The sequence below is a fragment of the Sinocyclocheilus anshuiensis genome, unplaced genomic scaffold, assembly GCF_001515605.1.
Source record: "Sinocyclocheilus anshuiensis isolate Anshui unplaced genomic scaffold, SAMN03320099.WGS_v1.1 scaffold1726, whole genome shotgun sequence".
NCBI lineage: Eukaryota > Metazoa > Chordata > Actinopteri > Cypriniformes > Cyprinidae > Sinocyclocheilus > Sinocyclocheilus anshuiensis.
The window spans coordinates 434,844-462,782 of NW_015546155.1; the positions used below are offsets into that span (position 1 = coordinate 434,844).

A 27,939-nucleotide genomic window follows, 5' to 3' on the forward strand; every position below is an offset into this window, starting at 1 on the left:
AATTAGTTAAGAGGCATGAGTGGTCATACCGCCAACTGGAAAACATGCTCTGTGACGTCATTTTCCGACAATGATGGCGGCGGCTGGAGCTTCAGCCTCAGATATCAGGCAGAGAAAACCTCTGTCTAGAGCTCCTTCGTCCGTCTAAACCGTTGTTGCCAGCGGCCTGCAGCACTTGAAAAAACACCTGAAGGGATAATGAGGAACACCGGCGTCGGCTGTGTGAAAATATCGCAATATTTCCCCTGAATATGTGTCTCGCGGAGCAGCGAAGAACAGCCGTTAATCTGAGGGTGATTTTCAGCTCGCGATGATTCACTGGTAATGTTCCAGTAGCGTGACTCCTCAGACGAAAAAAAAAAAAAACACACCGAAATATTCGTAAAAATGAAATTTACCGAGCACCTGTCTGCCCACATCACCCCGGAGTGGAGGAAACAATACATTAAATATGAGGTAAGAGCCGAAGAAAAGCAGCCTTGAGCTATTTTACCTCACTCAGTTTTCCCTCCAGCTCACGGAACCTGTCTAAAAATCAGTCATCTGTCATTATAATGTAACGTTAATGTTTGAGCTAAAGGCAGGTTTACATTTATATTTATGTGATTTAATGACTGTCATATCTGTTCAGGGATAGACTCTAACCGATAGCTAACAGCTGGTAGCTTTAAAGCTAATTTGAGTCTATATGATCATCAGGGATGCAGGGGAATCAGATGTTTCGCGCTGCTCTTCATCAGCTTTATATATATATATATATATGTATGTATGTAACTCAAAGGACAGTATGTTTTTCCACTCAATTTCAGGATGCAGTTTAAAGAATAGAATTCTCTTAACAGTCAGTTTGTATATTAAATTATGTTTATCGATTCAGATCTACAAATACAAATGGTGTATCCTTAATATTAGGATTTATAATATATTAGGAGTAGGAAAACTTAATATTTGAGAATTTACAGGGTGAACAAGTTCATCAAGCTTATAACAATGACCGAAATCAAGCACACTCATTTTTTTAATCTCTACTTATTGCTCACATAGAACATTTAGGAGTGGCGGTGTGATGTGTCAGTGTAATAAAGCTATTTTTTTTTCCCACATTGCCACGCAGTCCTTATCTGTCTTGTTTTTCAGGTCTGTAATTACCTGCAGGAGTCGTTTCATAGAAACAAACATATATGATGGTGATACAGAGCTTCAAAAAGCAGTGTTTAGCAGACTACATAATTGCATTATTACACACGAGTGCATACGAGGCCGTTTTCTTTGTCTTTGACACTGTACTGGGTTAGAGTTGACAGGGCTTTAGTGTGCTGCAGCTCCTTCAGGGTTTAATGGCCTACGCATAATGAAATTATTGCCTTCCTCTTGGACATTTGCTAATTAATTAGTAATCATCTCTTTTTGGGAGTAGTACAGCGGATTGTGTTTTCGAGGGATACCTGCATCAAAAATAAATGATAGTGGAAAATTAACCGATGAAGGATTTGCTTTGCGCAAATGTGTTGATTTGTTGTGTTCTGTGGCCTTTCTTTTGTGTCACACATTCTTGACATTGCTGATGTCAGCTTATTTAGAGATGAGCGTTTCTGCTGGTTTTTGTGTTCTGAGAGTGGGCTATCACATGATTCCTGACGTTTGGAAAGAGAAGAAAGTGTTTCACGGTCTCAGAAAGCCTGCTGAAGTCGAGACTAAAGGCAAGGCTGCAGCAGAGTTTAAGACATTTTTCTTAGTCATGGGAATGTGGTGTATGCTGGCCTGAGTGTAGAACTGTGCAGGCCTGCTGCTAGAACAAGTAAACATCCCCGCTGTCAAGGCCACATTCCCCCTGAGCTCATGTTTTCTTACAGGATTCTGTTTTTACAACAGGCTTCTGCAGAATCTGCGCTGTGCTGTATACGGCAGAACTGCATTTGCATGTGAATTTGACATCACTTTGGACAGCATTGTTTTTGCAATAGCTTTTTGCTCCAGCTCCACTCTGGGTATTTCATTTTCTTGTCTTCACTTAGGGTGTGTTTACACTTGTAGTTTGGTTCTTTTGGTCCGGACCAAAAAAAAAAAAAGAAGTCATACATTTACATACAAACATAAAATCGTACATTTAGTCCTGATTCTCTTAGTGTTCACACATTTTTAACACTGATCCTAAAAATAGAAAACAAAAGGCATGAGGATACAGTCACAATCTGTTTGGACTGCTTTTATGACATATATTTTGGGAACTTATCAAACATCCAAAACGGTTGCTGAAGAGCGTGATTAGCTGGTTCAGGTGTGATTAGGGCTGTAGGTAAACTTTGCAGGACAGTGGGTCCCCGGGAGCAGGGTTGAAGACCTAGATTTTAAATGTGATATCATGTCCTGTTTTTGGTTTGTTTGTGGTCTTTGGTCTGCATCACATCGATATTTCAGTTGGCTTCTTTGGTGTGCACTAAAGTTCAGATGGCAGCGTTCACACTTATTCAAATGAACCGGACTAACAGAGCAATCACACCAGAGTTCATTTTAATCGAACCAAACCTGCCAAGTGTAAACATGCCAGTAGTAGGCTTGCCGCGATAGACAGTGCTGACGGTGATACCAGTGTTAAGCCGCAACACCGGTTAAGTCGCTTGCCCACCGCGACACCGACCCCCACCGTCGTTTTGATTTTTTATAGAAATAAAAATCATTTAGTTCAGTAAAAGAACAGACACTATATAGCATGGTGTATTTTTATTTGTTTTGTTAATAAAAGTTCTATGTTTTATATATAGGCTAAAGTGAGTTTGACGTTGTATTTTGTTGTTGCATTCAAGCAATTGACGCCGAACTGCCGCTAATTCAAAAGTGAAAATAAAATGCGCACGGCGCTTTTAAGCTATTTAAAAGCAACGGAAAGCGAGGAAAAGAGGGAAAATTCAAATGGACTAAAAACAAACAATTGCTTTACGCCGAATTGCCGCTGTTTCAAAGTGAAAGTAAAATGCGCACACCGCTTTTACAAGCTATTTAAAAGCGAAGGAAAGCGAGGAAAAGAGGGAACGCCCCGCCCCCACGGTGATACCGGTATTACCGGTGTTGTCACACGTCGATTAACCGGTGGGAAAATTTCCTCACCGTCACAACCCTAGCCAGTAGTCTTGAAAGAAAAAGTGCATCACAGTTTGCATACTTATGCACTATTCTGTTCCATTTTGTAGTACAAGTAGTATTCATACTGAAGATTTCAAAAAGAAAAATTGCACATTTAAGTACTCAGATGATGCACTTCATTCATTTAAAAATATATATCAATTTTTATTTTTATATCATGAATGTATGGGCATGATATCATTCTTTGACATTTTTAATTGACTACACATCTGGAAGAGGACAAAGAGATGTATTGTCCATCTTTACATTTTTTCCATGTGAAAGTAATGAAGAAAAAAAAAAGTATGTTAAATGAGATGCATTTATGTTTTGATTTTTTTTTTCTTTGTGATGACATTTTACACTAACGTTTAGCTAATAACATTTAGCATTAAATGCTTTTAATCTGGAGCAGTTTCAGATTGATCTTGGAGTGAGAGAAAACTGACATTTCTCACATACTCTGATTACAATGCTGTAGTTCAGGTGTAGAGTTAAGGTTCATGCTGAGGTCTGTGTCACAAATACTGTGCTGAATGTGCAGGATTTCAATATGGTTCTACTCTTAAAATTATTCACATTTTATCTTACAATATTGACAATTTACTTTTTATTCAAACAACATTTCATAAAAATTCTCAATGCAGTTATAATACAGAGAACTGTCTTTGACTATAACCCTATTCGGATGGGTCTGTTTCTCCTGTCAGTATCATGTGATGTAACAATGAGGCATGATAACTAATAGAGGGCAAGTAAAATATTGATGGGTTGTTATTGATTTGAGTTCCACAGGCAAAATAACTGCCTCTCTCACTCCTCAGTGCTTTTCCACTGGATATGTATGACCTATCACCTAGTGAGATGCATACAAGCGAGTAAAATACCTCTCTTTCCACAATATCATTGCAGTTTTTCATTTTAAATAAAATATTAATATTAATGCAAAAGCATGCTGCCAAAAAAAGCAATTTTTTTTGTCATAGGCAGTAAGTGTTTTAAAATAACCTTATACGTTTTCTGGTGATTATGCACTTTGTGCTAAGCTGTGGTTAGACTCCTATCATAATTACTAGTGGTGCACCAATCAGGAAATTTGAAGCTCACACCAATTACTTAGCTGAGCCCCGTGATACTTTTATAAGCTATATGTAAAAAATGCATTATACTATAAAGTTGTATAGTACAAAAATTGACATTTTATATTTAGATATATATGTAGAAAACTGTTATGAGTAGTTTTGTCATCACTGTCAAAGATCATGACTCCCACATGAGTGATCAGCATAACAAAAACCAAAGATACAATGTAAATAAGAAATTCATCATGAAGTGTAGAAGGCTGCATTTATTACAATAGGAGTTTTTGTGAGAAAACAGACGTCACTGAGCTCATTCTTTGCTCACTTTGGTCACTTTCTGAATGTCATCTATTCTGAATATAGTATTTTCAAGCTGGTAAGAGCCCAGCAGCCACATACACACGGCAAAGTTTACTGAGTGATAACCGCGTCTAAATGCAGTTGTGAATCCCCTAAATTATAGTTCCATATAACACTGTGAGTCACTCCTGGAATTGCGACAGTTAACAGTGATGACAATAGCAACGTCACTGTCTTGATTTACTGATGCATAAAACAGCAGTAAAGGAATTCAGAAAGTGTGTTGGATTTATAGATACATGAAGAATTTGACATGACATTTCCCCATACAAAAATTTTTTTGCACTTTTTTAAAATTAAAATTGTGTTTCTAATATCTGGTGGTAAATTTTAATTCTGCTAACCAACGTTAATAATGGTGATTACAATATCAAGGGAAATAATCAACAATTATGGTTTTGTCATGATTGCGCAGCCCTAGTATGCAGTTTCTTTTCCTCTCAGTCTCTAACTGTGCAGTGATTACTCCTGAAAATGGGCATATTACAATTCACACACATTTAATATTGATGTTTTTAAACTCATTTAGTAGAGTTGGAGTGCACATGTGTGCGCAATTGTGTGTGTTATAATTAAAAAATGGCCCAAAATTTTAGCATTATTGGTAAATCTCTGGTCACAGGTTTAAAATTAATATTGACCAGTCAATTGGTGAATCCCTGTGGAAATGCTGCAGTGTCTCCTACGCTTGTATCTATTGTAAACAATGCTTTGTCCTTGTTTTTCAGATTCAAGGACACGATCTGTTTCTTACAGAGGGGATATCCAATTCTAGATTTTTGACAAAGTTAAAAACAGCCATTTCCTCTATATTTCTTTTAGTACTTCCTCTTCTGTACTCAAAAACTCATGTCTTTCTGTCTCACTCCGTCTGTATCTTGGCAGGGCTTCCATTGTCAGTCAGAACGGGCACAGTGCCAGTCACATGCTGCTGTGTAATATGAAAGCCAAATGTCTGACCTCTGGAAATTGTGTTTCATGTTCTTCTCTTCTCCACAGGCTTTTAAAGAAAGGTTGTACTCCGCCCAGGATCAGGCCCCATCACTCGAAGGTAATTGAGTTAAATACCTCAATACATGCAAACATACATCTTATGTGTCCCACATAATTGGACTCTGGAAATCAGCCCATAAACATAAAAATACAGTGTAAATTCCAGGTTACTGTTCTTTTTAAATAAGTTTAAAGTGGAAAATTTGTGGTTTTTAGGTTGGGTTAAAACCCTTTGTTTGATCATATTTAGGGATGCACCGTTACCACTTTTTCCAGTACTCGCCCGATACCGATACTTTTATTTTTGGTACTTGCCGATACCGATGAGAAAGATATATTCACTCGACAAGCTCGCGCATCTGCGCCGCCGCGCGCTCAATCCACTCAGCGTGCTTTGTTTATCAGCTCGCGCACATCAGCTATACAGGCGTTAATACTGAATGTTTAACGTTATATTCATTGCATACATATACTTCGTAGTAAACATCCTTAACTCCATTCTGCTGTCTGTTGTTCTGTTGTCGGTGTTTCTTTGTCTGAATATGGCGCTTATCACGTGCTGTGTGGTATCGGCGTTTGGTATCGGGGCATTTTAACGAGTACGAGTACAGTAGTTCAGTATCGGTGCATCCCTAATCATATTAGATCTTAAATATATATATTAGATATAGATATTGGGTTTTCTTATTTTAGTAGTTTATTTTATTTTTAGTAGTGTAGTTTATTGTCATCATTGAAAATTCAAAATCAGTAATCAGTCAAAATCAGTGGTAATCATTTAAAGAGGAAAGGCAATGTTTCACCTCAGGTTTTGCAAATTTAAGGTGTCACGGCAGGGCTCCAGACTGTGCCTAAAACGGTCGCATTTGCGACCAAAAATCTTAATTTACGAGTTAAATTTTTGCTAAGATCACCACTGGAGACTATATAAATTTACATGTTATGATTTAAAAATTTGCATGTAATGCTTTTTTTCCTGCTTGTTTTGGGATCACATCTTTTGTTATGTTGACGTAATAAACTGAGATGATGTGCATCAAAGTTTTAGTGGAAAAACAGTCCTCATCTCTGCCGAACACCAGCTAAAAGCAGCTCCAGTTGTGGCAACATTAAAGAGATTGAAAATGACGGAGACGTGCAAAGTACAAGTGCAGAAAAGCAGTGTCTGTTTCGTGTACAACTTGAACAAACTACAACAGGTAAATCTGTCAGCTATGTGGACATAGACAGTATCGTTAACAATTCTCGTTTATAATCGATACTTATATGGCTTCTTGTTATCAGGATTTTTAGTCTATATGCTGTGTTGTTAATGCGTGAACTATTATATGTAGCGCACTTGCCGTCCAATAATCACAATAAGCTTTGTGCTTTGTTACCTTTTATAAACAAAGTATCAGCTTTAAAATTCTGCCAAATTCATAACGAAATTAAAACAATAAATACCGTTTTGGCGCTCTTTAGCGCCTCATTTCAAGCGGCACATGAACCCATCATATCGTTCTCTTTACTACTATAGTACGAAATAAACGTGAATGGACATCAAAAGGTATATTATGAAATACAGTTCAACTTACTGAAATGTCTCATGTAATGGCTCATTCAGTGTTTCAAACTGCGGAAAATATGTAAAGCTTGTAACAATGCCACATAACAATACATTTACATCAGAATAATCATTTGGCGTCCATAAGATCAATAGTTAGCTAGAAAAAATAACTATAAAGAGGAGCATTTTGCTAAATATATGCATTATATTGCATAGGCCTAATGCTGGGCGATATACCGGTTAAAACAGTAAACCAGTTTGAATTACGCAACCGGTATGAATTTTTAAACCAGTACAAGTGCCTAAGCAACGTAGACAGTGTCGTGAATTGAGAGTTAACCGTTAACTTAACCTGCAAACATCGCTGGCGGCCTCAGATTATTGTTGTTTCACATTCACACACTCTTACTTGATCTGGACAATCGTTAGAAAGATTAAAGACTCCAGCATCAACATTTGACCACAGTTTATGATAAAGCTCAGCTGCAGTGACAGTAATTTCATTTATGTCAGGATCAATCGGTAATGTATGATATTTTGAATAGAATAACAACACATTAATATTCAGTCACATCTGCTGCGGTTTATTCGAGTTCACATAGCTGCACTTAACAGTGTCCATTTGGGCTTAGAGTTTGCATATTTGGAGAAATAGTGATATATATATATATATATATATATATATACACACACACACACACACACACACACAGGGCAGGGCGATATGGCCAAAAAAATTATCACGATAATGTTTTTCATATCAGTCGATATCGATAATTATCTTTATTTATATCTTTATATCTCAAATCTTTATTTCTTTCAAGTTTAAAGCCAGATTTTTGCTCCAAAGTGAAAGTTGTAGAAACCAGACTATTAATTTTCCTTAACAAAATAAACATCTAAATAGAAAAATTATTATTTACTTTACTTTATTATTAGTTTCTGCATGTTCTAATGAGTGATATTGTTTCAAATCAAGAATTTGTAGCAACCTTTTGCTACAAAAGTTTTATATGGTTAAATTGATTCTGACCAAGGTTTTTTTTTTTTTTTAATTAAGCATTGGTCTCCCATAGTAGCATACATTTAAATCATGATAAACACTGTTAAATCCACACATATATAACCTCAATACCATAAATATAATGTTTTTTAGGTAGCCTATTTGTATGAAAAATAGTAGTCTAAAAACATTCAGTATAAATGCACACATGCTATAGCTTAATCACAAATATATACTATAATTACCATTACTCCTGTATTAAAATTCAGTGTGAATATGTCATTTGTGTTCATCGCTGAATACAAGCGCTTCACACTGGATCTCACAGCACTGTTTAGTGCTCGGGTGACCGAGTAAACGCATCTGCTCTAGTGAGCTTGCCGCGCGGCAGTTTGAACTTTGATCCGAGGGGATAAACGGTCCGTGTGGAGCTTCAAATGAGTCGCGTTGTTTTGTTCCGCTTTTGGCGCATAAACATTATATCGAACATTTATCGAACTCTTCATATATATATAAATATATAAATATATATACGTTATATTAGGATCTTAATCTATATCAGGCATTGGCAACATTGGTCCTGGAGTGCCACTGTCCTGCAGAATTTAGCTCCAACCATAATCAAACACACCTAATCAGTGAATTCAGGATTACTAGTCTGCATGCAGGTGAGTTTTTTTTTATTTTTTTTTATTTTTTGTATTTTTTATTTTTTATTTTTTTCTTCTGAATAATGAGAATTACGTCTCATACCTGGCAGAGGTCGCAATGCAAAGAGCAGAAAATACTGTAGCAGGCAGAGCAAGCTCACTGTTCACGATGCACAAAATATTGGATGAAAATCCTAAATACTGAATTGTGGGTGGGGGTTTATATGAATGTATCTCTGAGGCGAACTGACTCGTCAGAAAAGTTTAGATGGTATTTTCTTTTCATCTTGCCTCCGTATAATGCATATTTAAGGCCCGTTCACACCAAGAAAGATAAATATAAAGATAACTATGGACGATATCGTCTGTTTATTCCAAGTGCACACTCGTCTGTCACTTTAAACTCTCGAGCTTGTGATAGCAGGATTGATTCTGATTGGCTGTCAGTGTTTTTATCGTTCATCAGCTGGAAAAAATCTTTCTGAAAATGATTCCAACGATATTGTTTCTCTTTGCCTTTATCGTTATAGCTGTGGTGTGGACTCTACCATTCTTTAATATTGAGAATGATTTTTAGAACTATATCTTTACTGTTATCTTTATAGTTATCGTCCTTGGTGTGAACAGGTCTTAAAGTAGTGTTTATAAGCGCAAAAAGACATTTAGTTCCCACTTTAAAGGGGTCATATGATGCTGCTAAAAAGAACATTATTTTGTGTATTTGGTGTAATGAAATGTGTTTGTGATTTAAAGTAAAAAAAACACGTTATTTTCCACATACTGTACATTATTGTTTCTCCTCTATGCCCCGCCTTTTTGAAACGCGTCGATTTTTACAAAGCTCATCGTTCTGAAAAAGAGAAAGGAAAAATTGAAATCGCATCATATGACCCCTTTAAGTGAACCTTCGTTCCCAGGATATCTACAAGATGGATTAAAATGCTGATACTGTAAAAGGAAGGGAGACATAAACATGACAGTATGACTGAAATGTTAAAGTGTTAAAACATGATTATTCTGTGGCACTTAAAATTATTTGGCCAATTGCTCCTTAATTGATTTTTTTTTTTTTTGGTCTAAAGCCCTGCATGGTTTAATCAGATCACAGCAGAGCACAGAGCTGAGTGTGCATTTGCATCTCTGATTAACACACAGTTATGCAGGGAAACACTTCACAATAAGGTTCAGGTGTAATGTTAGGTAATACATTAGGAATCATGAAGTAACAATGAAAAAAAAAACTTTTACAGTATTTAATAATGTAGATTAATATTGATTTATACATGTAGTATATTTATATTAACAACAGTTATATTTAAAAATTACCCTGCATTAATGATGAAACATTGTTGACCATTATTAGATCATACACACATACACTTGCGTTACCAAATTGAACTTCATTGTAAAGCCTCATTGTTATCAGTTCAAGTTCCTTTAAGCAGTTTTTTTCCACATGTGAAATTTGCAACCCATCAACCGTTACATTCTGAAATTGCTTTGCTTGCAGTTCTCTGGTGTTTGTACAAAAACAAACACCTGTTAGTGTCTCTGCTACTCAAGCTTCTGTGTTTGACCTCACCCACATATTTTCAGAAAAAAGCTTTGTTTTGGGTTCAGTTTGTGCAGTTTCAGCAGATACAAAATGTTTTTCGATGTCGATAATTTTCTCTTCTGCTTACATGTCAGTAAGGCTTGAGCAAGACTCAATCGCCCCTTTAATCGCCAATGCAATTTATGACATCCGTTTATCCTGTGTCACAGATGAACTGATGTTCACAAAAGCTTAAAACTACATACAAATTCACTAAAACATATTTTAATCATTGCATCAAACCCTGATGAGTAGATCTATAACAGTGCATTTGCAGAGAAGTTAAAATGTATTTGCTAGACCTAGTAACCTATACTTGAAATAAGCGCAGAAAAAAATACATCTCAGAATGCAATGTCTCTACAGTATGATACTGAATTACAAATGAAGCGGGCTGAAAACAGAATACTACTGTATATTTATAGACACTATATAAAAGATACAGCATGTTACTGTTTTATGACCGTATAATACTGTTAAAATGTACCTGTAAATTTACAGTAACATTTTACATTGTAGATACAGATGCTTGCTAGTGGCCTGGTGTTCTCTAATAGGTAGTGGATTCAACTTTCAGATCCAGAGATTCAATAAAAAAAAGTGAATATCAGTCAAACTCCCGGTGGCATCACACCATGTCATAGGACCTTCTGTCCCATTATACTTGACTACCATCTGGTAGTTTTCATATTCACAGTCCGGAGTGCTAAAAAAAAAATATGTCTTTGTGTCTTTTTTGGTTTGTTCCATCCTGTTTTAATGGCAGTAACTGGAAATTACAAATCCTGACCTAAAATCAGTGTAAGGTTACCTCACCACAGTGACCTTTTGAAGTCATCCTTAGTACAGTGTGTAATTGAATTGCATTGTCAGATTATAATGTCTAAACATGGGTGATAAAGAATACCTTTGTCTCGGTTGTAATGCCATGCTATCTGTTAGTTCCTGGGGTTCATCTCAAGACCCACGGCTGATGGAGAACTTATGGAGGACAGTTTTAGCGCTCAGATAAGCAGTGATTTGCATCCAAAGGTTACAGCGCGCACAAACACATGTCCAGATATAATTTTTTTCCTACAACAGTGCTAAAGCTCACAGAGAGCCATAAACCTGCATACTGAGTGTTTCTAAGCTGTGGGATGATGGTAGTTGTGATTATCTTGAAATAACTGTAATCTTCTGTCAAAGTTTGTGGTTTTTATGGGTGGTGATAAGTGTAGCTAATGGGATTGTTTAAGTAAAGCTATTATTTTGGAGGGGAACTTGCATGACCAGGGTTTTTCGTTAATAAGATGCTGATTTTTTTTGATGACGGATATCAGAAAGGGCTGATAGTGCAGGTGTTTGAAGTCATAAACCTCTAATTTTAAGTGTTTGCGTACAAAGTTACGTGAGTGATTATGACCATCTTTACTTGGCAGTGCTTCACAGTCTTAAGAGTGAGATCATAGTCCCTAGATTTCTTAATGAAGATTTCATCACGGTATGTAATTCTTTCAAAGCTGTGTAATATCTAAGTGCATTTTACCTAGAACTACATCTAATAATTAATTCAATGTCAACTGTATTGTCATTTTTAGCACATCGCATGGCAATGAATAAAAACCGAAACACGGTTCCTTCAGGAAACTACACTGACATTATATACAACAGACAGAAGGACTAAAGACAACAATAAATACAGACAATAGTATCATAATGTATAGAGTAAAAGAGAATTGACAATGATAAAGTGATAAGACTGTTAATTATTATTATTATTATTATTATTTATTTGCATTTTTTTTATTTCCTGACTCATGTTATTCTGCATACTGCTCAATTTTCTCCTCCAAAAAATATGCATTTTTGAAGGCTAATATAATATTATATATATATATATATATATATGTACCCTACTATATAGTTCAAAAGGTTGGGGTTGGTAAGACATTCTCACTAAGGCTGCGTTTATTTGATTAGAAATACAGTTAAAAACTGTACTATTGAAATATTATTACAATATTATTATTACAATATTATTATTATTATTTACAATATAATTTTTTTATTATATTTTTATAACGGTTTCCTGTTTTAATATATTTTAAAATGTAATTTATTCCTGTTGGAATTTATTATTGTTGGAAACAGTTGTTCTGCCTGATATTTTTGTGGAAACTGTGCTAATATTGTTTTTATGAATAAACCGTTCAAAAGAACAACGTATTTGAAATTGAAAACTTTTGTAATCTTAAAAATGTCTTGTGTCACCTTTGATCAGTTTGTTGGTGTCATTGCTGAATAAAAGTATAACTGACCCCAAACTTTTGAACAGCAGTGTATACGTATCATGTATGCTATGCTACACATTTTTATTCCATTACAGTTACTGTTCATATAAAAATATCAGCACTTACAATGTGGTAAATTTTAAGCCAAAACGTATCAAATGTAATACATGTTTCATTAATGTATTCTTGGACAAATTTCTGAACCCTTGCACTGTTGATCACCATCTGCACTTTTTCATAGAAATTCATTTTTCACTATTGTAAAGTTGTGGAATTGAAGAAGATCCTCCATGCACAGGGCACACACCCAACTAATCAACAGTGACATTTGTTGATAATTTGTGCTGTCAATTTTATTGATTAGATTCTGCAGTCCTAGTTTTAGTTCGTTTTGTGTGAATTTAATCACTGACCTGGAACGACAAAAGAAGTAGCTCCCTGATATGGGCTTTTTTTCAGTGACCGATGCAAAGCAGATACTGTTATCAACCAATAATGTAAAAATAACCAGGTAGCTGATACATTGATCAGTCACTGGTCAAAAGTACAGAAAGCAGCAAAGTCCAAAATTGTTGTGTGTTAGGTTTAAATAAACACAGAGGGTATTTCTGTAAGGTCATGCATTCCCTGGAAGATTTCAGTTCACAAGTTCTCAAGTAGTTTATTTTCTCTCCCAGGAGCTTCAGCTGAGAGGGAGAGCTGTGTATGATCATCCTGAAACTGAGCTGTGCTTTCATAGCAGGCCAGACACAATGACCCAGCTGAAGGTTTCACTGGGGAGGGTTACCTAAACCAGAGCAGAGAGCTTGAATCCAGCAGGAGTAATCCAGTATTAACACGGGATCAGATCAGATCAAACAGTTTATCGTGAGAATAACCCAGAATCATCTTAACCCTTTCACTTCGAAGTGTTTTTACACAACAATGAACTCACTGAACCTCAAATGGCCATCATAACCCAAAATATTTCTTACATGTTTACTTGAGGGTTTTATAGTAACTGATGGGTGTCATGTGATAAGCCAACTGCTTACTCAGAGAGATTTTTGACCCACCCATAAGGAATTTTTGAACTCTCTGTTGGTGACAGCTGTGGTTTAGTACTTTGATCAAGGAAGCAGTTCCTTATAAAATCTTATATACCTAATAGAACTTGCATGTTAATGATTCTTGGCATATTAAAACGTGGCTAATTTATGAACAAAGCTTAATAGACTCCTGTCAGTGTTTGTTGTGGAAGTGTAGGATTATGGGTTGTTTTGTGAGTCTAGTGTTTCAAGGATCACAGCTGAGAGTCATGTTTAATTTTTTTCAGATGACACGTGTTTTTCAACCACATACAGACCACAGCACTTGAGCTTTGGCAGATGAAATATGAGTAACAATGTGCGTAAAGTAAACCTCCCTCTGTTTCCAAATTTTTTCACTGTGGATTCCACACACTCATGTAACGACATTCTCCTCACTGGCCTCTTTGTTTTAAGAGTTACTCTTAAATGCATCTGTACACCAGTGTGAAACTCTTAATTTAGGAGGCGATGCTCCTAAAATGTTCTTAGGATAAAGTGATGCAGGTATTTCAAGCCATGAGTCATTTTGCCAAGTCTGAGAGTGCTGAGATAGTGATTCATTGTCTGTCTGTCTGTCTGGACACTATAAGCCTGACTTAATGTCATTGCGCTCTGTATTTTGTCCCTCAGAAGGGAATATCATGCAGTTACGTCTCTATGGTGTCAAAAGTATTTACAGTCAACAGAAACTTCACATGCCCCCCAAACTGTAAATGTTTGAAGTCACGACCTGTGAACTGTTACGATTATTGTGATTTAAGACCATGCTGACTTAATTAGTCTTGACTCTTGGTTCTCAGACTAGGGATCTTGGAAAGACATGACGCAGAATAATTATACAGGGATTCCTTAAAGTGATACTTCAACCAAAAATGAAAATTATGTCGTCCTTTACTCTCCCTCATGTCGTTCCAAACCTGTACGGTCTTCTTTCTAGAGCAGAATGCAAAAGAAAATGACTACTGTAATTATTTTTTTTATTTTTTTATTTTTTTGTAAAAAGATATTAATACTTTTATTCAGCAAGGACACATTAAATTAATTGGTTAGAAAAAAATTCTTATTTGTATGTAGGCCTGGGTGATAAAACGACGTCGATATTTATCGACGGTACACCTTCTTCGATAACGATATAAAATGTTTTCGATATAGTGCATGATATAGGCACGTGCTATGAGTGACGCAGACAGCACACGCAAACACGAACATGAGTGCTGTGCCTGCCTGTGATGAGGAGATTGTGAATAAACAATGAATATTAATCGAATTTAAAATAAACATTTGCATTTGAATGCAAAAATAGTACAATCCAATGTTAGATGTGCGTCAGGGAGCGTCATCAGTGGAGCACGAGATGCGGTGATGATGATGTAAGTGGCATTGTAGTTTAATGTTTTGTTAGTCTAGCCCACGAGACGCGCAGTTGCTGCGTTATTCATTCAAAATATTAGAGAAATATAGTAGCTCAATGCCTTAATTTTGTTTTTGACTTGAAACAAAAAAATATTTGTTGTTTGTCTCAATAAATTGAGTTAATTTAAAAATACAGTGTACAAATACATTTTAACATATATTAAAATTGAGAACTGATATTTTAATTTGTAATAATATTTCACAATATTACTGTATTTACTGCAAATACATAAATGCAAAAAAATAAATGCAGCATTGGTGAACATAAGACACTTTTTTTCAAGAACTGTTTTCATAGACAGTTGAGGTCCAGTGTTGTTGCCACCCCAGCATGCTTCAAAATATATATTTTTTTGTGTTCTGCATAAGAAATATTCAGGGGCTGTCTACACTGGACGCATCAAAGCAAACGTTCCAAATCCATTGTCCTGTTGTCGAAAGTTCCACAAGCACTTGAAACATGTCAGAAGTATAATGGGGCATTGGTTTACTGCATAGTTGTCACGCCGCATCCAGTGTAGACAGCTTCACTGATTATAACGGGTTCTTTTGTTGCGTCACGCTGCTCGTGTCTGGTGTAGACATGGTTCAGTTTTAGAGAATTTAGATGGGTCTTTCCAATTCTGTAGAAATTTGTGGAGATTTATGTGGAGCCCTGCTAGTGCAGATTCTGTGTGGACCTGATAACGACGATTCTTTTGGAATTGAAAATCACTATTTTTTATTTAATTTTTTTTTACAATTAATTCAACAGGATTACCAGATTAATTGATTTTTGTTGGTGCAAAAGGGTGTCCTCAGTTGCCTCAATAGAATGTAGTCTAATGTTCTCAACCTGGATGATGACTTCATTTTATTCATGCTGTTTTAGACCCTTATTTCACTTACAAAAAGGTTCATTTGAATCTTCTGTAAATGCTTGGAATGACATGAGCCAAACTCCTATCCTTGAGATCTCCTGCACAGAAATTGTGTTTTAAACGAGAATAGCATTTTCTGTGGGCAGTGTGTGTGAACCTGCCAGTGATGTTTCAGACCCAAAGATCATATTCACAAGGTCCTACATATAAATCTGATGTACTGCTATGCAGTAAGAGCTTCACTGCTTTTTTTTCTCTTTCCCACAAACAACCTCAGGCCTTTGAGTTGTGAGAGAGTTTTCTACAAGTTCGTTTCCTCTTTTTCTGCTCGGTATATTACCTTGTTTTTTGAGTGTGTATGTATGTGTGTGTGTGTGTGTGTGTTTTCCTGAGTAACTTTTTCACACTTCATCCTTTAGTCACAGATGAAGACACTGTCAAGAGATACTATGCCAAGTTTGAGGAGAAGTTCTTCCAAACATGTGAGAAGGAGCTGGCCAAAATCAACACATTCTATTCAGGTAACTAAGTGTAAACATTAGACTTGTTTAAGGTAAAGCTCACAGTTTGTGTCTAGTACTTGTTTCCATTTTTTGTCTTTAGTATTTACATTAAAGCTCCTGAGCTAAAGCCAGGACTGGCATTAAAAACCAGGACTGCTGTTATTTTTTATATCCCAATAAATAACCACCTGCTTTTTCTTTCTCTCACTCACACTGTTCTCTTACCTTCATTTTGGCCCATGACCAATTTTTTATTGTCTAACCAATGGCTCAGAGATGATTAATATTCATAATCAATCATGTTAAGTTAATGTGAAATAGGACTTTGTGGGTTAGCATTATAAACACCCCACCACGGTGGTACAGCAAAACACATTTTTGCACACTTGAATGTTTTTTTTTTTTTTTTATGTGAATGTTTGGACAAGAGTGAAGTACAAAGCATTGTTTACAAAATAAAAAAATTAATTTGGTTAGCAGCCAAGTGTTACATTGTGACCTTGGAAACATTTGGATTCATGCCGAACGAGAGAGATGTATGAGCCCATAAATCTGAATTAAGTCATACACGGTTTTGTGTTCTGTTTTGTGGGTTGGTTTCTCAGATAGTTACAGAAGGCTTTGTAAAAAATAAAAAATAAATTCCCATTCAGTAAATGTCAGTTTACATAAGTGATTTGTTGAGAAATTAGACATTACTGGTCACACTGTGTGCAGGAGCTATTTTATAGAAATATTTTATCTCATGGGTTTCAGTCTTTATTGCTTGTCAAATTCAATATTATCACAGTTTGTACTTGTTAGGTAATGCATATAAAGTTTTTTTTTTTTTTTTTTATATGAAGCCCTGGACATGACATTTACATTCAGACCAGGAATATGCATTCCATCCTTCCAGCTGCATTACATACTGATGATGTTTCCATTCTTTTATGACACAGAGAAGCTTGCGGAAGCACAGCGGCGATTTGCCACTCTGCAGAATGAGCTGCAGTCGTCTCTGGACGCACAGCGGGAGAGCAGCCGAGCCACAGGTCTGCGCCGCCGTCGTACTGTCTTCCACCTGTCGCAGCAGGAGCGCTGCAAACATCGCAATATCAAAGACCTGCAGCTGGCCTTCAGCGAGTTCTACCTCAGCCTCATCCTGCTGCAGAACTACCAGGTTTGAAAGCATGCAAAACACTTTTAGCCTATGGTTTACAAGCCTTAGTTCTCAGTTCTGATTGGTTGCTCACATCTGATTTTTTTGATTGGCTGTTTTTTTTTTTTTTTAATGTGGCAGGTTGAACGTAGCCTTAAATGTTTTAAAAAATGTTTGAATATTGAAAATTGTGTCACGATGTTTGGTGGAATTGACTACATGGAATCCTCTGCACATGATAACTTAATTATTCCCTCGGTTGTTGCTTTTTCAGTAATTCCCATTTGATTACGATCCAGCTAGTGTCTAACTGTTTTTTATTCATTTCTGATTGGGCATTCTTTGAACTCAATCTCATTTAAAGAGTTAATGGTTTCTCCCTGTCAGAATCTAAACTTCACAGGCTTTCGGAAGATTTTAAAGAAACATGACAAGATCTTTGAGACGACACGAGGCGCTGATTGGCGTGTGGCCCATGTTGAAGTGGCTCCTTTTTACACCTGTAAGAAGATCACTCAGCTTATCTCTGAAACCGAGGTACCATTCACTCAAATGACTCATTCCACTTAAAGTATAAGGTTTTCAGAAAAACAATTTCTGCTTTAAAGAACAATTAAATTGTGACTGATCAAAATAGCACAGTGGTTAGTTATTCTGACAGCATGTTCTTAAATCTCCAGGGCCTTGTTACCACAGAGTTGGAAGGAGGAGACCGACAGAAAGCCATGAAGAGGCTCCGAGTGCCCCCATTGGGAGCAGCACAGGTAGAACACTCTGTGACTTTCACTAAAACACCTTTCATTAGTACCGTTAAAAGAACATGAACATCTCACCATCCTGTGCTCTTTATCTTAGCCTGCACCTGCATGGACCACTTTTAGAGTAGGACTCTACTGTGGTGTCTTCGTTGCTTTAACAGTCACAGTCATCATCACAGGTATATAACTTCTCGTATGCCTTTTAGAAAACAACTATTTTAATGAAAGTTTGCTTTTAGTTACTTTATAAGGTCTAATATTTCCCCCGTCTCTAAAGACATTTAACAACATTAATATAACTTTGTGATCAGAATCTTTTTCAAGGATTCAGTGGTTTGGTTATATTGACAATTATATGTTTTGCATCTGTAGGTGTTGTTAAACTTGTTAAAGGAGAGGAGAAGAATGTTTGGCCCCTGGTGAGAATTTATCGAGGTGGTTTCCTGCTCATCGAGTTCCTTTTTTTATTGGGAATCAACACGTATGGATGGAGGAAGGCTGGAGTGAACCATGTGTTAATATTCGAGCTCAACCCCCGCAACAACCTGTCCCACCAACATCTTTTTGAGGTAATTAGAAATCTGTTATTGAAGTTCTGACCAGTAAAATTAATGTTACTTTTTTATTTTAATTCCATAAAAAGCAAATTTTACAACTGTTTTGTGAAATTAAGATATATAAAGATTTGTGTTAATATAACAGTATAGCATCACAATGTTTATTAGGCATTAATTTGTACGACATTGGCAAGAGATGATTAAATATAATGCTGTTGTTTAATTTTTTGAGTCCTTTATTCCGTGTGACTTTTCGAATGTACAACATTTTTATGTGAAAAAAGAACAGTTGTATGTGCGCTTAAAATAATCACAGATTGCTCACATTTATTTTGACGGCTACTTCATACATTTAGAGATTTTTTTCAGTGCACAGCTCTTGTCAAATTTCCTGCCAGGCTAAAAACAATGTAAAATTAAAATAACCAGATTTATACATTTATTTCTCTGTTTATGTGCAGATTGCTGGTTTCCTTGGAGTTCTTTGGTGCGTTAGTATTCTGTCCTGCCTCTTCGCTAAGTACACAATGATACCTATACAAGTGAACCCTCTAGCTCTCTATGGATTCTTCTTCTTTTTCCTTATCAACCCTTTCAAAACATGCTACTATAAATCTCGCTTCTGGCTACTCAAATTACTGGTAAGAGCCAGGAGAATCCCATTTCATAACACAACAACATTTGTCACAGTTTTATGAGACATATTAATATTCCATGTGTAAGTTGTTGATTAAGTTGGTCATCTCCTCTTTTCTCCTGCATTATTGTCCACCTTTTTATGTACATAGTTTCGTGTGGTCACAGCGCCATTTCACAGAGTGGGGTTTGCAGATTTCTGGCTGGCTGACCAGCTCAACTCTCTAGTGGTGGTTCTGATGGACCTGGAGTACATGATCTGCTTCTACAGCATGGAGTTGAACTGGTCCAATTCTGAGGGGGAGCTGTGGATTAAAGAGGGTATCCAGATGAACATTAATGTCTTACCAGATTTATAAAGGTTTTTATTGGGCAGTTATTGATGGCACGTTGTTTGTTTTTTCTTTCAAATCAGGTGGAGGGATATGCCACTCATATTCATATGGAGTACGAGCTGTAATCCAGTGTTTGCCTGCCTGGTTCCGGTTTGTGCAGTGCCTGAGACGTTACCGGGACACAAAGCGTGCCTTCCCTCACCTGGCTAATGCTGGCAAATACTCCACTACTTTCTTTGTGGTCATCTTTTCTGCGCTCTATAAGACGCATGAAAGTAAGCACATGAGCTGTTACATTCTTTACCTGAACATCAGATGCTTTGGATACTGTTTGAAATTCTTTGTTTACCCAACATGACATTTTTTGTTTCCACTCAAAACAAGTCTGAAAGACATTTTTTGTCAGGTAGAATGTGGTTGATATGAAAGTAAAAGCGGACCACACACCGATCCTTGAGGAACACCATGCGGCTAAATGTAAAGTCCTGTGTTTTCTTATATCTGTAATGTTCTCTTATGTCACTCCCTCTCTTTTATCTTTAGCTCTTCCAGAAGGTCAGGTCTTCTTTTACCTGTTAATTGCCTTCAAGATCATTAATTCCTGCTACACCTTAATGTGGGACCTGAAGATGGATTGGGGACTTTTTGACCGTAACGCAGGGGAGAACACCCTCCTCAGAGAGGAGATTGTATATCCACAGAAAGTAAGAATACACACACTGTTGGTTTTCATGTTTTACCATTTAAATATTTTTAAAGAGAACAGTCCCCTTCACGGCATTTACACTGTTGACAGACTTGTCGTTGTGTTAATTTGTGTGCTTCCTTTGAACAGGCTTACTACTATTGTGCCATAATAGAAGACGTAATCTTGCGCTTTGCATGGACCATTCCACTTTCTCTTGGGATTGTGACTACTTTCCCAAACATTTCTGATATTTTGGCAACTGTCCTTGCACCACTGGAGGTGTTCAGGTGAGCATACCAGCATATATCATACACTCATTAACCATTTCTACCCACAACCTGTGGTTAGAAGAATATTTTCCCAAAAACTTATATGTTGAAAGTTTGCTCACACTCAAGCCATCCAAGATGTAGATGAGTTTGTTTCTTCATCAGAAATTTGGAGAAATTTAGCATTATATCACGTGCTCACCAGGTGATCCTCTAAAGTGAATGGGTGCCATCAGAATGAGAGCCCAAACAGCTGATAAAATGTCATATTTATCCACAAGTAATCCACACAACTCCAATCCATCAGTTAATATCTTCTGAAGGAAAAAGCTGCGTGTTTGTAATAAACAATCCATCAAGTTCTGATGAAGAAACAAACTACATCTACATCTTGGATGGCTTGAGTGTGAGCAAATGTTCAACATATTATCTTTTTTTTTGGGAAAACTATTCTTTTAACCACAGGATAAAAGATCCTCAATAGATCCTAAACATATGTACTGCAAATGACAGTGCTCATTATGAAATCTGAATAAGGATTTATGTTTTGTATGCACACATACCTTAACTTGCCTTGTACATTCACTGTTTATGTAATTGTTGTTTTAATGTTTTTATTCATGCAGTAGGCTTACTACAAATGTTTCAACAATGATTTCTCGTTAACAGCATGCATTTTGAAGCAGTTAATGATTTACAATGTTGGTTAAATTAATAATTATTTAAACATAACATTTTACTCCTATGGAAACAATGCTAGTAAAATGCCATAGAATTTGTGCAATCTTGAAGAGTCTGAAATAGATGTTGCTCAATCAGGAACATAAAAATACACGCATCATATCTTATTCATAGAAATAACGCTGACTACATATGGTATGGACTTAAAGACATGAACTTTATTTCCAAGATGATGCAGGGGAAGCTTTGAATTTCAATACAATATAGAGAAATATAGTAACAGAGGCTTGTATTGTAATATTTATTGTATATTCAAATCAATGTATGATACTAATACCAGATATATGTTCATGTTTAATCTTTCTGCATAATTATGTACATAAAGAAATATATTCCGGTTACCTGTGTCGGCAGTGCGCAGCAGACACACCCACCTTAATGATTGTGATTGACAATTGACATTGACATTGATAGTGATTGATACGCTTTAAATCGGATGATTTTAGGTCAAGTTTTGGCTGTCATTCAATGATGCTTTCTGCCGGTAGGGAATAGTAGATGGCCGCTCGAACACTTCCGGTGGCTTCACCGCAGAATGGCAGTTTAGAATGCAATGAGCAATCCAGTCATTATATAGATCAGTTCTCCATCCCCATTAATGTTTGAACCTTGAATTTTGAGATTTCATTTTGAAGCAATGAATGAGTAACGGTTGCAGATTTAGCCTAACTAAAGGTGTCCTGCAGTTTAGGACCAAATGTTGGTTTGTTGTTATTGATACAGTGAATGTGTGTTTCACATAACGGAGAGAAAAAAATTGTCTTCCTTAAAACAGCCATGAAAATGAGGTTGAATTATTGAGATAATCAATTTTGATTTGTTGATGTACATGAGGTAATGGTTTGTTTTTAAATTAAATCGAAACATTTAATAGTTCTCTCTCTAAAGAACATTTTAATAAAGGGATTTGTGCCTTTATTAAAAAGTAACAGGACATCAGGGACCCTGTTTGTGGAAAGTGCCTTGTAAACCTCAGAGCACCATCATACAGATGCTCTAATGGGTTCTCAAGGATTTCTTTTCTTTTTTTTTATTTTCAGGTCAAAGGTCCGAGACACCAAAGTCCTGATAGAGGACACCGATGACGACACCTGACCCTTGCGTCTACAGTGGCTTGAGAAATTGTTTTTTATAGGACCATAGACCTCAGTGAGCCTCGACTCTTCAGAAGCTATCCAATCAAGCCATCACAAAGCTGCCTGACTGCATACACACACATTTCACACCGAGACCTCACTGACTCTCACACGCAACAGGAGTGGCCACTTCAGTTACTGTACTGTTTTTGATTCCTTCGTTACTGCCTTGATCATTTTTGTGAAGATCCAAACAAAAAATGAATTCAGTGGACGGTGTACATAATACGTAGTTCTCAAACCGCTTGATGGGACCCGCGCTTATATAAATCAAGCAGCTGACTGTGGACACGTCATCGCAGCATGATCAATCAATCAGTTTGGATACTTTGTCTTTAAAGACTTTTACGATGAGGGTTTATTCATGTAGCAGACACATGGACTTTTACCCTCATTCATGAAAATGGCAATTTATACTTGTACTTTTTTTTTTTTATGTACATTGCATTGTTATTTATGTGAAGGAGAGATGCCTTGAGCGTTGCTTTAAAGGAAAACTTTTAAATATAGCAAGGATTTACTTTGAACCTTTACCCAGGACCTCTGCATGCTTTTGACCAACCCTCAGGTGGCTCTGAAGGAAAAAATACCAATTTGATTTATATTTATTAAATGCTTTGCCAATTGTTTAAAACACAAACCACCAACATAATTACCTGCTCTGAAATGCCAAATGGGAATTTCTGCCTATGTTTATTTTAAAACACTGTTCCGTCATGTGGCTTAAAGTCAATCCAGGTTGAAGAGGTGCTGCTCAGTAGACCCGGAAAGAGAAGAAAGCCCTTTGCTTTAAAAGTGTCAGGCTCATGTTAAGAGCAAGCCAAATATTAGAAGCATTCCTCAAGAACTTCTCCTGACCTGTTATCTTCCTACATACGATCATCCAGAAACCCTATTTTGTTGTTTCTTAAAGCTTGTTAAACACACAGATCTTACTCACCAATCACATTCCACTGAAGTAGCATTCCATATTTGTGATTTTCTGTTTAATGTTCAGTCAGTGTCTTCCAGAGTTTGACCATTTCTTAGACCACCTGAGGGTTTCAGAGGTTCCTGGGAGAAACGACACCTTCCTTTTCTTTTCAGCTGCATCTTTGGCTGATACACGAGCACACGAAGTTTCTTTGTGAGTCGTTTGTTGCATAAGTCATCACATTCAGTGTGATAAATTATGTAAGGATGGGTTTCTTAACGATTATACCCAGGGAGTTCTCATATGATGGTTTATAATCTATTCCAATCAAAGATGTGTATTTGTACCTCTGAAAGCCTAGCTGTCTGTGAACGAGATCGACGTAAGACAGGAGGTACCGCAGTCGCACATTCATGCAATACTCACATGACTCACCGGCTACACCTCACATACTATGTCATGTACTACTGTCCCAAGTAAATGCTTGGACCAAAAATAAAAAGAAGGTTTCTCTGTTGATGTTTTCTCATGCCATTTGTACTGGCATTAAGGGTTTAATATTTCTGAATCAGAAAAATAGACTAGATTGTCTCGTTCAGCTTTTGAGTGGAGATTTAAAAGCTCTTTGATTTCAACTGAAAGCTTTTAATGGTATAGTTCACCCAAAAAAGTAAGTTTTGTCATCATTTACTCGCCTTCATGTTGTTCCAAACCCTTAAAGGGGTCCTAATATGCTCTTTTACAAAGTCTTGATTTTGTTTTGGGGGTGTACTAGAACATGCTCTCATGCTTGGTGGTTCGAAAAACGCATTATTTTTCACGTAATTTACGTTATTAAAATACCTTTCTCCCCATCCTGGCACAAACGGCTCGATTAGTTCCGGCTTTGATCGCCCTTGAAAGTTGGCAGAGGCCCCCTAATGGGTTGAGAACCACTGGTTTAGATGGATCAAAAAGCTTATTATCCTTGCAACTTCCTCCTGAAATTAAAATATTAGCAACACTAGCAATGTCCTAGTTTTAGTTTTTTACTTTTCATAGAGAGGGTGTAAAATAGGGCGTGAAACCACAAAAAAAGTATGATAAATGTATTTTATTTTTTTTTTTTAAATGGTCCACTTAAGTGTCCGAAAATTCGGGACATACACTTTAAAACCTTGAATTTTGAGATTTCATTTTGAAGCAATGAATGAGTAACGGTTGCAGATTTAGCGATTTTTTAAAAAAACGAAATATCTCCCTTTGGAGTGGACTTTGAAATTTGGATCTTTTTTATGCCCAAACATACACACTACACACTGACTAAAATTAAAAAAGTGAAAAAGCATAATAGGACCCCTTTAAGACTTTCGTTTGTCTTCGTAACATAACGAACATGATGTTTTTAATGAAACTAGAGATTTCGGTCGCATGTTAGGCAGCCTTAAAAGGATAGTTAACCCAAAAATTAAAGTTCTGTCAGTTTCTGGTCCCCCTTGGCGTCCATAGTACAGAGGAAAAAAATAGTATCTAAGTCAGTGGGGAGCAGCAGCTGTTTGGTTACCTACATTCTTCAAAATATCATCTCAATTGTGTTCAGCAGAAGAAACTCGTAAAGGTTTGGAACAACTTGAGGGTGAGTAAATGACAGAATTTTCATTTTTGGGTGAACTATCCATATAACATATACTTATGTATATACATACCTGGTCCGTTTTAATTACATTTAAAGTACTTGAGTTGTAGTTACACTGTTAACTTTAACCCTAACTGTAACCTAACACTCTAACCTCTATAACCCTAACCCTACACTTAGTCCTAAACCTAACCATACCTCAAACTAACATGTAGTTTCCTAGTAAATCCATAGTCTTGTTGGTATTTACTGTTCATACTTAGTACTTAAGGTCACCTATTATAAACTGTGACCAAGATTTCCGTATCTACATTGAAGTCTGTTCCACCAAAATGTTGATGCTTCAAAAACTATAAAAGTAATCTATTCTTAATACAAGTCTCCTGAAGAGGCATGATCACTTTACATGATGAACAGTTTTCATTTTGGCTTTCTTTATATATAAACCTTGATCACATATGGGAAACAGAAGCTTAAACATGCTCAAACACGTGTGCTGTCACGTATCACACAAGCATGTTAGAGCGTCCGCAAGAACTGGTGAGGTTTGATCTTGGTCATTAATCCAAGATTTATATATAAAGGAGTTTGCTTATCCAGTCTACATGTTTTGAAGATTTGGAGAAGGTTTATGACCGTGTTCCCCGGGTCACTTGTGGGGGGCCGGGTTCACTAATGCGTGCTATCCGGTCTCTATAAAAGCGGTGTGAAAGCTGTGTTTGCATGTGAAGCGGAGGGAATTTTTGCCCAAAGGACATTATGTATATTATAAGTAATTAGTGTACTAAAATGTAATCATTACTATATCATCGTTGTCTTTTATAACGACTTAATAGCACCTCACCCATCTCTTGAGTTTTGAAAAGACATCAAATGACTATGAAACAACTCTACAAGGTGCCATTTGAGAGGAATAGTGAAAGAGTGAAGGAGCTGCGAGTACCAGTATGTCCAGGTAAAATATTGGTGTGCACTTGGTGAGTTTTACTGTACTTCTAAGATGCCTGTATTACTTTAAGTTTTAGAAACCCATAAGAAGAGAAAACATTTACTGAACTCTAGAATAAAAATTAACTTTATTTTGTTTCTGTGTTTCTTCGTAGAGAATCATGGAGTTAGAAGTACATGAAACAACCCACATTCTTGTTTTTGTGGACGAGGCCGGGTTCAATCTGTCCAAAGGCCGGAGACGTGGTTGCAATCTCATTGGACACCGAGCCACAACTGACACACCAGGCCAACGTGGGGCCAATATTACAATATGTGCTGCCATTTCAGAGAAGTGTGAGCACACCTATTCCACACATTGGGCCCTATAATACCCAACTTCTCCTGGCCTTCCTAAACACACTTTACAGAGACCTGATTCCAGAACAAGAAAGAGGTTTAGTTAGACCACATTTGCCTAATTATGTTGTTGTCTGGGATAATGTCAGCTTCCACCGAACCAACATTGTTAGGGACTGGTTTGCTGCACATGAAAGGATAACAGTGGAGTTCCTTCCACCATACTCTCCATTCCTAAATCCAATAGAAGAGTTTTTTTCAGCATGGAGGTGGAAAGTATATGATCATAGACCACAAGATCAGATGTCTCTGTTGGATGCCATGAATGCTGCATGTGAGGACATCACAGCTGATCATTGCAGGGGATGGGTGCGGCATTCAAGGAGATTTTTTTCCCCGGTGCATGGCAATGGAAAACATCAGATGTGATGTTGATGAAAATCTTTGGCCTGACCAACAAGAGCGACAGGATGTCCACCAAGAATAATTTTTGAAGTATTCAAAAGAAGTATTTGTGGTAACATAAGAAATATGAAATGTACAGTAATTGGACAAGCAAGATTTCACTTATATGTAATGCATTCGTACAAAAATAAATGTACTGCATAAATACAAATGTACTGCATAAATACAAATGTACTGCATAAATACAAATGTACTGCATAAATACAAATGTACTGCATAAATACAAATGTACTGCATAAATACAAATGTACTGCATAAATACAAATGTTCATATACTTTTTTTTTCTATGTACTATTGACTCTTCTCAACAAATATCAGATTTTTTATAAAACCTTCATTTCCATGGTTGACTGTCATGGTGAAAAAACAACTAAACATTTTGACCAGTGTGGCTCACACGATGACAAAAATACTTTATATTTTGGTGGCCTTGGCCAAATTACTGACACGATAACTAGGTTTTGAAGCATGAATGAAATGTTTTGGGTGAGTAACTACATTTTGCAGACATACAATAAAGTTCTGAAGTTCCAGCAAACAGCTGTGACATTTGCACTCACAGTTTAGAGAATGGTAAGATTGTTTCGAAAAATGTGCCAAAGCAATTGAGAAAAACTGTAAATCATTAAAAAAATCCCTTAAATGCTTCATATCACAGTCATAACAAATATTCATCACAAATATTCCTGCATCATGAATAATTGTTTAGTTAATCATGGTGGTTTTTGCCACATAAATGTTTGACCCACTGTAATGTTAATTTTAACACTTAAAGCTGCAGTCCGTAAGTTTTGCCTCTTTGTCGCCATCTCTGTTTGAAAACCTGGAATTGCAGCTGTGTGCGGAATTATCTATTTGCGTGGGTTGTGCTCCAGCGCGGATGAATCTAATGTTCTGAAGAGTATGTGTGGCAGTCAGTCACCGCAC

The 27,939-nt window shown here is 36.6% G+C and overlaps 1 protein-coding gene across 1 annotated transcript; it reads left to right on the forward strand.

Annotated features, from left to right (window-relative positions):
- LOC107701314 (xenotropic and polytropic retrovirus receptor 1 homolog) lies at positions 1-22,690 on the forward strand. Its single transcript, XM_016503304.1, has 14 exons — positions 1-456; positions 5,562-5,613; positions 16,387-16,488; positions 17,412-17,632; positions 17,999-18,148; positions 18,292-18,375; positions 18,467-18,548; positions 18,742-18,938; positions 19,388-19,567; positions 19,715-19,883; positions 19,978-20,172; positions 20,441-20,601; positions 20,733-20,872; positions 22,636-22,690. Exons 1-14 carry the CDS (start codon positions 388-390, stop codon positions 22,688-22,690), a joined length of 1,857 nt encoding a protein of 618 aa, XP_016358790.1. The 5' UTR covers positions 1-387.
- Positions 22,691-27,939: the final 5,249 nt, after the last annotated feature.